This window comes from Chelonoidis abingdonii, chromosome 9 (assembly GCF_003597395.2).
Source record: "Chelonoidis abingdonii isolate Lonesome George chromosome 9, CheloAbing_2.0, whole genome shotgun sequence".
Lineage (NCBI taxonomy): Eukaryota > Metazoa > Chordata > Testudines > Testudinidae > Chelonoidis > Chelonoidis abingdonii.
Window position 1 is genome coordinate 64140421 of NC_133777.1, and position 12927 is coordinate 64153347.

The 12927-nt window shown below is 41.5% G+C and overlaps 1 protein-coding gene across 7 annotated transcripts in view; it reads right to left on the reverse strand.

Moving 5' to 3' along the window:
• Positions 1-12927, reverse strand: part of DMXL2 (Dmx like 2) — a 116232-nt gene that overhangs the window by 41892 nt on the left and 61413 nt on the right. For all 7 annotated transcript variants that reach the window (XM_075069640.1, XM_032778647.2, XM_075069639.1 and 4 more), the window contains exons 18-21: positions 10789-12471; positions 10327-10437; positions 8444-8613; positions 786-883 (exon numbers count right to left, since the gene is read on the reverse strand). In XM_075069640.1, coding sequence (XP_074925741.1) covers positions 786-883; positions 8444-8613; positions 10327-10437; positions 10789-12471 — 2062 coding nt within the window. The remainder of the gene's footprint in view (positions 1-785; positions 884-8443; positions 8614-10326; positions 10438-10788; positions 12472-12927) is intronic.

The following is a 12927-nucleotide window of genomic DNA, read 5'->3' on the forward strand; positions in this document are numbered from 1 at the left end:
GAGACATACAATTCTTCCCACAAGGAGTACAGTCACAAAGTTAATTGATGCATTTTTTTTTAAACGAGCATCATCAGCATGGAAAAATGTCCTCTGGAATGGTGGCCAAAGCATGAAGGGGCATACCAATGTTTAGCATATCTGGCATGTAAATACTTTGTAATCCTAGCTACAAAAGTGCCATGCAAATGACTGTTCTCACTTTCAGTTGACATTGTAAATAAGAAGCAGGCAGCAGTATCTCCTGTCAATGTAAACAAACTTATTTGTCTTAGCAATTCGCAGAATAAGCCGTAGGACTGAGTGGACTTGTAGTCTCTAAAGTTTTACAGTTTTGGTTCTGAGTGCAGTTATGTAACCAAAAATAATCTGCATTTGTAAGTTGCAATTTCATGATAAAGAGATTGTACTTCAGTATTTGTATGAGGTGAATTGAAAAATAGTATTTTTTTGTTTCATTTCTACAGTGCATATATTTGTAATAAAATATAATATAAAGTGAGCACCGTGCACTTTGTATTCTGTGTTGTAATTGAAATCAATATTGAAAAGTAGAAAAAATCCATAAATATTTAATAAATTTCAATTAGTATTCTATTGTTTAAGCGTGATTAATCGTGATTAATTTTTGAGTTAACTGAGTTAATTGTGATTGACAGCCCTAATAAATTATATGTTTTAATCTTTTGACCCAAGATCAGCTAAAATGAATTTCTAATCTGAAAGAGTTCTTTACACTATTAGTTTTATATTTACTTTTAAAGTCAAAGGCTAATGGAACTCACCTAAACAGACCCCAAACCACTGCTTTTTTCTTCATAGCAAGGTAAAAAATTGCAGCATCCAAGGCATCATTGTTCCTCTGAAAAGCAGCTTTTGCAACCTACAGTAGTATATGGAGAGCAAATAGAATTATTTCAAAAAAGCAGCTTTCAGCTAAAAAATGCACAAACTCTGCTGGGAAGGATAGCATGGAGTTTGTATGTGTTTCTATAAAGCTATATAACTGCTTTCTAAATATTTTGCAGATGACACTTTTTATACAGTTTGTGAGCAAATTACACTGTAAATGTAAGTTTAATTTTTCTTAAAACCTTTAGAAAATAATACTGATGCATATATTTAAACATAAAACATGAAGTTACAGAAGGGCAAATAAAAATCTTTCATCCCTCAAACCTGATGGGGTACTCTTCACTAGGCAACACATTATTGTGGTATTCTCTCGCATTGAGGTTACCTCTCTGGGGGAGGGAACTCCAGTTATTAGGAAGAGACAGGTATTAGTAATGGGAGAGTCGATCACTGGAAACATAGATAGCTGGGTTTGCAATGACTGGGAGAACTGCGTGGTAACGTGCCTGTCTGGTGCAGATCTCTCAAGACATCTAGATAGATTTATGTGTAGTGCTGGGCAGGAGACAGTGGTCGTGGTACACGTAGGTACCAATGACATTGGGAAGGATAGGTGAGAGGTCCTTGAGGCCAGACGTAGGCTGCTAGGTAAGAGATTGAAGTCCAGGACCTCTATAGTAGCACTTTCTGAAATTCTTCCAATTCCATGCACAGGACCAGTTAGACAGGCAGAACGGCAGGGTCTTAACGCGTGGATGAGACAATGGTGTAAGGAGGAGGGGTTGAGATTTATTAGGAACTGGGGAAACTTTTGGTAAAGGGGGAGCTTATAAAGGGAAGATGGGGTCCACCTAAACTAAAATGGAACCAGATTTCTGGCACTAACATTAAAAGGGTTGTAGAGCAGTTTTTAAACTAAGGGCTGGGGGAGAGCCAACAGGTGCAGAGGAACATGTGGTTCAGACAGAGACATCCCTTAGGGGAGGATCTACTAATGGAGATTCTCTATGTCCTAGTAAGGAGGAGAGGATAGAAGGTGCTAAAATACAGGTAGGATCTGATGAAAAACAATGAAATGAAAAAAAGTCCCATTCAATTATATCATGTAATGGCAGACAGCTAAAAAGTGACAAATTTTTAAAGTGCTTAAATACAAATGTTAGAAGTCTAAATAATAAGATGGGTGAACAAGAGTGCCTTGTATTAAAATGAGGATATTGATATAATAGGTGTGACGTTGCACCCCATAATGCTTTATAGAAATATACTTATGAGCGTAAATAGGACATAACTGGAATATGTTTTATGCTAGATATGCCATGTAACATATCTTTGCAAAGGTTATGATCTACTGAATATATTCACGCTATTTGTATGCATGTATTGTTTTTATATCTGAAGTTATGAGCATTGGCTCTGTTTGTATTTAAAGTGTTTGCTGTAAGAAGCACATAAGGCCGACTTGGTCAATGTAGCATGAAGGGGTTATTCATAATATAATTGGGAGAACTTAACTAACAATGGACTTTGGGAGATGCCAATCCACATCTGAGCTTTCCTGGGAATGTTCAAACTAACATGTAAACAATGGCGTCAGCCTGCAAAAAGCTGAATCATCCATAGACATGTGACTTGCCCAGGTGACTACAGACTCCATCTTGAAATTGCATAGGAGAATAAAGGCATTTTCACCCATAAGAGAGAATATAAAAGGACCTGGAAACCCTTCTATTTTGTCTTCATCTGGCTCAAAAGATAGCCTCTCCACCCCCAAAGACATGCTTAAAAGAAACTGCAACAAATGACAGTAACTACGGGGGTGTGAGTGATTGCTAGATCCAGACTAGGAAGGAGTCTAGTTTGTGAAAGAAGCTTACTGGAACATCTCTGAGGGTGAGATTTACTTGCATTTTGTTTCCTACTGTATTAGGCTTAGACTTGTACGTTTTTGTTTTATTTTGCTTGGTAATTTACGTTTTTCTGTCTATTACTTGGAGCCACTTAAATCCTACTTTTTATATTTAGTAAGATCACTTTTTACTTATTAATTAATCCAGAGCAAGTAATTAATACCTGGGGGAGCAAACAGCTGTGCAAATCTCTCTATCAGTGTTACAGAGGACAAACAATTTATGAGTTTACTCTGTACAGTAACTCCTCACTTAACGTTGTAGTTATGTTCCTGAAAAATGCGACTTTAAGTGAAATGATGTTAAGTGAATCCAATTTCCCCATAAGAATTAATGTAAATAGAGGGGGTTAGGTTCCAGGGCAGCTTCCCCTACTCTGCAAGCACCAGAGGTGGGGGGTTCAACCTTCAGCCCGCCCATTCCACTCCTTCCCCCCACCGCCTCCCCTTTTACTTCTCTCGCTGCATCCTGGCTCCTCCCCTCTCCCTCCCCTCCTTCTAAATGCCAAGCCAGCTGATTGCCGCCAGCAGAAGAGGGAGTGGAAGTGCACCAAGTCCTCACTCCTCCCTCATCCCTTCTGCCCAGGGCAATCAGCAGCTTGTGGCGTTTTGGAAGCAGCAGGGAGGGGGAAGGAGCAAGGACTTGGCATGCAGGCTCCCCTTCCCTCTCAAACGTGGCAAGCCAGCTGACTGCCCCGGGCAGAAGGGAGGGGGGAGGAGCAAGGACTCGGCGCACTTCCACTCCCTCCTCTGCCTCCTGCCAGCAGCAAGCAGCTGGCTTGCGGTGTTTTGGAGGCGGGACAGAGAGAAGCGAGGACTGGCACGCCTCTCCCCTCCATCTGCTGCCTCCTGAACACCACAAGCCAGCTGATTGCTGCTGGCAGGAGGGAGGGGGAGCCTGCGCGCCGAGTCCTAGCTCCTCTCCCCTCCCTCCCGCCAGCAGCAATCAACTGGCTTGTGGTGTTCGGGAGGCAGCGGATGGAGGAGGGAGGCCTGCCAGTCCTCGCTCCTCCCCGCTCCCTTCTGCCTCCAAAATGCCACAAGCCAGCTGATTGCCATGGGTAGGAGGTGGGGGAAGGAGGAGGAAGGCACTGATCCGCAGGGTCTGCTGGCAGGTGGGAGGCACTGGGGGAGGGGTGTAGGGAGGCTGCCAACTGTGGAAAAAGCAGGCAGCCAAACAACGTAAGAGTGCAGCATTGTACAACTATAAATGAGTATGCTCTAATTGATCAGCAACAAAACGACATTAAACAGGACGACTTTAAGTGAGGAGTTACTGTATAAGCTTTATACAGAGTAAAATGGATTTATTTGGGATTTGGATCCCATTGGGAACTGGGTATCTGAGTGCTAGAGACAGGAGCACTTCTTAAGCTCTTTTCAGTTAAGTCTGCATCTTGTGGGGGATGTGGTTCAGATTTGAGTCTGTGTTTGTAGCAGGCTAGCATGTCTGACTCAACAAGACAGGGCACTGAAGTCCCAAGCTGCCAGGGAAATCGGGCTCAGAAGTAGTCTCAGCACATCAGGTGGCAGTCCCAAGGGGGTTTCTGTAACCCAACTCATCACAACAGGCATCACAGAAATTTGGCGGAATTAGGATAATTAATGGGACACAGTAATACCGGGTGTAAAATATATGGGAAGGACAGATCAAGTCGTGCTGGTGGGGGAGTGGCACTATATGTGAAAGAAAACAGAGAGTCAAATGAAGTAAAAATCTTAAATGAATCAAACTGTACCATAGAATCTCTATGGATAGTAATTCCTTGCTTGAATAATAAGAATATAGCAGTAGGGATATATTACCAACCATGTGACCAGGATGGTGATAATGAACTGTGAAATGTTCAGGCAGATTAGAGAGGCTATAAATAAAAAAACTCAATAATAATGGGGGACTTCAACTATCCCCATATTGACTGGGTATATGTCAAGTCAGGACGAGATGCAGAGAGAGTTTCTTGACACCTTAAATGACTGCTTCTTGGAGCAGCTAGTCCTGGAACCCACAAGAGGAGAGGCAATTCTTGATTTGGCTCTAAGTGGAGCACAGGATCAGGCCCAAGAGGTGAATATAGCTGGACCGCTTGGTCATAGTAACCATAATATAATTAAATTATAACATCCTTGTGGTGAGGAAAACTCGAGAGCAACCCAACATTGTAGCATTTAATTTCAGAAAGGGGGACTACACAAAAATGAGGAAGTTAGTGAAACAGAAATCAAAAAGATATAATGACAAAAGTGAAATCCCTGCAAGCTACATGGAAACTTTTTAAAGACATCATTGTAGAGGCTCAACTTAAACATATATCCCAATTAAAAAACATATGAAGAGAACCAAAAAACATATGAAGAGAACCACTGTGGCTAAACAACAAAGTAAAAGAAGCAGAGAGAGGTAAAAGGGAATCCTTTAAAAGGTAGACGTTAAATCCTTGTGAGGAAAATAGAAAGGAGCATAAACTCTGGCAAATGAAGTATAAAAATATAATTAGGAAGGCCAAAACATAATTTGAAAAACAGCTAGCCAAAGACTCAAAAAGTAATAGCATTTTTTTTTTAAAGTACATCAGAAGCAGGAAACCTGCTAAACAACCAGTGGGGCCACTGGATGATCAAGATGCTAAAGGAGCACTCAAGGATGATAAGGCCATTGCAGAGAAACTAAATTGAATTCTCTGCATCGGTCTTCATTGTTGAGAATGTGAGGGAGATTCCCAAAGCTGAGCCATTCTTTTTAGGTGACAAATCCGAGGAACTGTCCTAGACTGAGATGTCATTTTTGGAACAAATTGATAACCTAAACAGTAATAAATCCCCAGGACCAGACAGTATTCACTCAAGAGTCCTGAAGGAACTCAAATGTGAAATTGCAGAACTACTAACTGTAGTCTGTAACCTATCATTTAAATCAGCTTCTGTAACAAATGACTGGAGGATAGCTAATGTGATGCCAATTCTTAAAAAGGACTCCAGAGGTGATCCGAGCAATTACAGGCTGGTAAGCCTGACTTCAGTTAAGGGCAAACTGGTTGAAACTACAGTACTGAACAAAATTGTCTGGCACCTAGATTAACATAATTTGTTGGGGAAGAGTCAACATGTTTTTTTGTAAAGGGAAATCATGCCTTACCAATCTACGACAATTCTTTGAAGGAGTCAACAAGCATGTGGACAAGGGGATCCAGTGGATATAGTGTATTCAGATTTTCAGAAAGCCGTTGACAAGGCTCATCAAAAGCTCTTAAACAAAATAAGCTTTAATAGGATAAGAGGGAGATCCTCTTATGGATGGGTAACTGGTTAAAAGATAGGCAACAAAGTAGGAAAAAATGGTCAGCTTTCAGAATGGAGAGAGGTAAATAGTGGTGTCCCCCAGGCGTCTGCACTGGGCCCAGTCCTATTCAACATATACAAAAATGTTCTGGAAAAAGGGGGTAGACAATGAGATGGCAAAATTTGCAGATTATACAAAATTACTCAAGATAGTCAAGTCCCAGGCAGACTGTGAAGAGCTATGAAAGGATCTCTCAAAACTGGGTGACTGGGCAACAAAATGGCAGATGAAATTCAGTGTCGATATATGCAAAGTTATGCACATTGGAAAACAATCCTAACTATACATATAAAATGATGGGGTCTAAATTAGCTGTTACCACTTAAGAAAGAAATCTTGGAGTCATTGTGGATTGTTCTCTGAAAACACTCACTCAATGTGCACCGGCAGTCAAAAAAGCAAACAATGCTGAGAATCATTAAGAAAGGGATAGATAAGACAAAATATCATATTGCCTCTATAAATCCATGGTACGCCCACATCTTGAACTGCATGCAGATATGGCCACCCCATCTCAAAAAAGGTGTATTGAAATTGGAAAAGGTTCAGAAAAGGGTATGGAATGGCTGCCACATGAGAGAATAATAAGACTGGGACTTGCCAGCTTGGAAAAGGGATGACTAAGGGGGACTATGATAGAGGTCTATAAAATCATGACTGGTGTGGAGAAAGTAAATAAGGAAGTGTTTTTACTCCTTCTCATAACACAAGAACTAGGGGTCACCAAACAAAATTAATAGGCAGTAGATTTAAAACAAACAAAAGGAAGTGTGTTTTTTCACACAACGCACAGTCAACCTGTGGAACTCCTTGCCAGGGCATGTTGTAAAGACCAAGACTATAATGGGGGTCATAAAAGAACTAGATAAGTTCATGGAGGCTAGGTCCATCAATAGCTATTAGCCAGGTGTAGCAGGGTGATTACTCCCTCCTGTCCTAAGAGGTTAAGAACAGCCCTGGGAGAGGGCTTTGGCAGGGGAAAAGCTACCAGGCTGATTGGGGAAGCAGCTGCAGCTGGGCCATGCCATAATCAGACCTCAGCTGGCCCTATATAAGAGGCTGGGAGCCAGAAGCCCAGCAGTCTCTCTAGCTGTAGAGGGAGAAAGGTCTGGCTGCAGGGAGCTAGAGACAGGGTACCTGAGTGGAGCAGGGCTGGGGAAAGGCAGAGGAGCCGGGGAGCTCCAGCCTGGAAAGCCCCAGGCTGCAGTCTAGCATAAGGCAAATAGGTACTGGGGATTGCAGAGGGCAGACCAGGGGTAGGCAAAGGTAGCAGGTCTAAACCCAACCTTGCTGATGATGAGTAGGCTGATATTGCTGTCTGACCTAGGGCGTGGGAGCTAGACAATGGCTGGCAGTAGCCTTATACTGAGGTGAGGTGGCAATAATGGGTGGGGGTTCCCCTGGGTGGGGAGGCCCGGAGAAACAGTGGGGGTACTGTCAGGGGGCAGCACCCAGTGAAAGGGTCATCCGGGGTCCGGGAGGGACACGGGGGCCAGAGCAGGGTGAGACACCGACCGACAGAGAGTGCTCTGGAGGCTGGAGGCTAATTCCCCGAGACGACCAGCAGGAGGTGCCGCCGGGTGAGTCTGCACATGGTTACTCCAGGATGGACAGAGATGGCCCTAGCCTCTGTTTGCCAGAAGCTGGAAATGGTCGACAGAGGATGGATCACTTGATTACCTGTTCTGTTCATTCCCTCTGGGACACTTGGCATTGGCCACTGTCAGAAGACAGGATACTGGGCTAGATGGACCTTTGGTCTGACCCAGTATGGCTATTCTTATGTTGTCATGAGGTCCCTATCAGCCTTACACTTCAATGAATCTATGAACTTGGGCTCCACTGGTGCTCCATTACAATTCACAACCATTTGCTCACTACCATATCACATACTATTTAAAATAAGAGCGTTAGAATGTTGTGAGTGGGTTTTCATTTAGACCCAAAGATCTGTCCACATGGATCTAATTCTAGGATCAGAGACTTAAGTTCCAAAGCTGGGAGATTCAATGGGTAAAATTCTGATCCCACTGAAGTCAATGCAAGTTTTGTCATTTGTTTGAGATGAGAAAAATCACTATTTAATAGACTTAAGAAAAAAGTATTTCCTAAAATGAGAAAATCAGCAACTTCTTTTAACTTATTGTTGACCTTAAAGTACTTTTTAAATCCATCTTTTGAGTTACTGACAAGAGATGTAATACATGCTGCAGATCTTAACACTAAACTTCATCATGGATTTCTGTTATGAATGGCATATCTAATACATATCTTGCTATAATTTATTTCTTAAGTTATACAAAACATAGCAAAGTTTTAATGTAAGTGATTCAAACTACCTTCTCAATGCACCTTCGGAGTGTGTTAATATTCCGGACCCACCAACCTATACCCATTGCTCTTAGTTCCGACCACTGTGGATCTCCTTTCTGGATAGCAGGAATCATGTTGATCAACTCTTCCTCAGCCTCAGAATGAAAAGCCCAGGCAAAATGGCAGGTAGATACACCTGAATAGTGGCATGGGACAATTAATCTTCAGAAAATAAAAGGTTGTTAATAAACAAACGAAAAACAGGAGGAAGACTGCATATGGGCCATATCACATGAATTTATCATTTTGATTCTACTCTAATTTTTTACTTATAATAAAATGTTTATAATGTTGCATCCTGGGGCAATTTTTTTCTTTTTTAAATCACAAATGCAAATTAGCAGAACAGAGGTAGGACTCCCAGCCAAAGAGTGGGGTTCTCTTAGATGGGTCATTCCCAACAGGAGGAAGTTGGGAAGCTAACCAGGTTACTAATGGTGGTGCACCCTCCACGTAGAGAGCATCCTGCTTTGAACACACATTGCTATGTGTGTACAAAATTTTATTATGTCACTAAATGTAGTGATTGTAGACTGCAATTATTTCAGTAAATCCCCAAAAGATTCTAACTAGTATCTTTCTTTAATTCATAATCTAATTCCTATTTGAGACTTTGCCTGAACTTTCTGGTTGAAGCAGGGATTTGAAGGGTAGTAGTGTGATGCAGGACTGCAAAGCAACGCCCAGGGAGCAAACAGGTAGTGGACTCAGCTCTGCTGGGAACTCACCTGAGATGAGGTATTTTTTTCTGCCCCTCTTTCTCCCCCCCATCCAAAGGCCCTAATTTGGGAGGCAACTGCAATGGACAGAGCCTTAAGGCCATTGTGTGTGAACTGCAAAGCTTAGAAGCAGCTGTGAGGGTAGGTGTGAAAAAAGGAATAAAGCGCATGCTGTTTCAAGAGTCAAAAGGAATAGTGTCTCCTAACCCAAGAGGCCTAAATTCCTTTTTCCTGTTTACTCTCCCTCAGTAGCAGCTCCCCTCAATCACTGGCTCCACTTACTACATTTCTCTTAACATATCTGCCAAGTTTGTGGAGGGAAGAGAGCATATACGTGCCACTGTCGGTACAGAAAAGCCAGTAAGGGAAATGTGCTCTGCAGCAACACAGCCAAAGGATATTGGGAACAATAATAGGCTGCCTGACCCACTTCTCAAGGTCTTGAAATGACTGATGGCAAACTGTGTACAAAACAGCATTCCTTCCTACTCTTGCCTCTAACTGCAGCCTGAAGATTTTGGCGCTCAATGCAGCAGCCTTAGTGCTTTCAACATTCCTTTCCCACACATGCTGTAATACTATGGTGAGAAACAGAGGCAAAGGGAAAATACCCTGTTATCACAAGTCCCTTCAGAGGATGGGAATCTGTCTGCTCCTCAGGTGCTGCCTGCTCTCCTACCCCAGATTTCAGAGCAGCAGCACCCAGCCCCTGCTTCAACCAGGAAGCAGATAGCTGGGATAAAAATTACAAGTTATAGCTTAGGAAAAATAAAAAGTCATTTTTTTTTCTTCTGCAAAGCAGATTTAAAAAAAACCCCAAACTTATTTTGTTGGGGAAAATATCCAAACTTCAAACTGACAAGCCATAATCTCTTTACCACACTTTCCAACTCATGACTTTTCTATAGCTCTCCTTCCATTACCCTGGTCATAGACTGTATCAAAGAACTTATGAAGTCAATGGTCCTATTCACAGTGGATGAAGGTAAACATACACATAAGTCTTTGCAGGACATGGCTTAAGTGAATACGTATCATAAAAGTTCCTAAATGGGATAATACAAATATTGAAGATAATGCTGAAACATTTTCTGTCTGCGCATGCAAACATAAAACATTGCAAGCCTTACCTTGATGAAGCAGCTGACCTCGATATAAAGGTGGGAGTGATGTCAGAAGGCATGTATGCAAGCGCATAGCCAACAAATACCGCAAGCCACACTCATCTAATGTGTCTCTCCCTGCAAAATAAAAAATTGATTTGAGTACTTGTGAACACATACGATTTACACCCCACTGTTATTTTCATACGGGAGGACAAGAATTCAACAGATATGGAGACTGAATTCATCCCTCTACTTACTAACAGATCAGGACTAGGGCACACTCAGCAAGAGCATGAGGGGAAAGCCTACCCTACCATTTCTTCTGCTGTATCTTGTCTGAATCAATGGCTTTAGATACCAGTTCTGTCAATCCAACACCTTTTTATGAGTACTAAATTCACCTAAACACTATGATTAGTCATTATGCACAATTCTATTTTTATCAGTTGAAATATATGGGTGTTAATAGAAACCACACTCACTAACCTGAGTAAGTCTTATCTCTGTTCTCATCAAGTTCAGTGCTTGTTGTAGCCACAGTGTCTGCCAAAGCAACCAGGAACATCTGCTCCAAACGAGTGAGGCCTGGCAAACTTGAGTGCATAAGATGACTTGAGAGAACACTAGCGTGTTCTCGGCCAAAGTAGGATGGCCCGTACTGAGATAGGTTAATTACTTTGGATTTACTCTCTCTCTTTTCCATCTCAAAATCAATGAAGTCATCAGTTGTAACAGACTGCATCTGGAATAAATTTGAGTATTGATCCTCTGTTTTTCTTTTAGTGTGATCTTCAAACCCCTTAGGTACTTTAGAAGTTTCTTCAGAAATTTTGTATGTGGTATCTTGATCTGCAGCAAGCAATGCATACAATGGCAGTGGTGGAATAGAATCTATCTCAGTATAGTCTCGAGTACCATCTTTTCCAGCAGTGATTGCGTCCTTTGCGGTACTACCGCTTACACTAATGGTACGAGAAAGATGACGTTTAGGTCCACCACATTCCCCAGCTTCTGCATCTCTAACTATTGCAACTTCTCCTGCAATACATTTAACTAAATGGGACAGAATGGCTTTAGCTCGGCGAACTTTACCTAAGTCCATCAATTCTAATAGCTGGGTTGGATGATACTGTGGAAGAGTAGGGGAAAGGACATGAGCAGCTTCAAAAAGGCCTCCATCTTGAATTACAGTTGGAGTGCCAAAGACATCATCTACGATACCTGCTCCATCAATTACACTGGTCTTCTTTGGTAGCAAACTTGTTTTTAGTAGATCTTGAGTTACTGAGTCTTCAGTAGTAAAAACATCACTTTCGCCATCACCAAATTTAACAGCATGTTTCCATTGTGCATACACATGCATTTCACAGTCCATTCCCACTACCAGTATACCATCTCGTACCCAAGAGAGAGAAACTGGCAATGAAGGAGTGCCATCTACAGACGACACCAAATCAATAGATCTCAGCAGTACCCATTTGGACTTTATACCTTGTTTTATGCTACCACCTAGTGGTAAAGTAATAATAGCTACTCCATCCTTATTGCTTGTTTGCTCTGTCAGAATTCCTGAAAGTCGTCCATACATAAATATATTGGCACCCACTCCAACTGTAAGTATATGTGAGCCATCTTCTTTTGATACCCAGTCCAAATGTACCAAATGCTTGATATTGGGCATAAGGTATTTGTCCTTGTTTAAAAATACATCTGATTTACTATATACAAACAAATTACTATCTACACTGACCCTTGAATCAAGTACACTCCCAACCTTAACTAAGTCATCCAGATGAACTGTCTGTTCCAAAACCCATTCTGATCCTCCTGTAGACTCACATTCAAATATACAAACATGCATAGAAAATTCTTTGGAAACAAAACCGTTATTCTGCACAGGTTGTTTGTATGCCACAGCAAGACGTCCTGTGTAAGAACAGCTAACAGCAACTGGCCTTCCTATTATGCGTACTGTACTGCTGTTGTCTTCCCCCTCATCATTCATTAAAGGCCATTTTCTCCAATGATACGTCTCCCTCACTTCATTTCCATTATTTAGATCCATCTCTACAGTGCATTTCCAGAACCGCACTGTGTTGTCTGAACAGGACGTTACTATCAAATAAGGCGCAAGGCAGACTGGGTATATTGATGATGAGCTCAGGTGACCTGAAGTAAGATCAAACAGAATTCACTATTAGTAATATAAAATATAATGGATACATGAATAAAATATATCATTATTTGCAGTGGTTTAGGTTAGGAATATTAAAACAGATTTTCAAATTATTGGGATTTTCTTAACTTGATTAAACATGGGGTGAAATGATACCAAAGCAATTATGGGGCTTAGGGATTATGTTAGACTACTAGACAGTCCTTTCCTCACTCTTTCAGAAATACACACAGCGTGTACTATTCCAGTCTTCTGAAGGTCCCAGGGAATATTTGAAACTATCAGCATGGGGAAAGTGTTTGGGTAAAGCTGGCAATTTGACCTACTGACTAACTCAACTTTATCAAATAGTTTTATAAATCAGCATTAAAGAGGTCATAAAAACTAGTGTAGTCTTTTGAAAAAGTCAACTGCCACTCTTTCTAATCTACTGGGGTTAAGAGACCTAG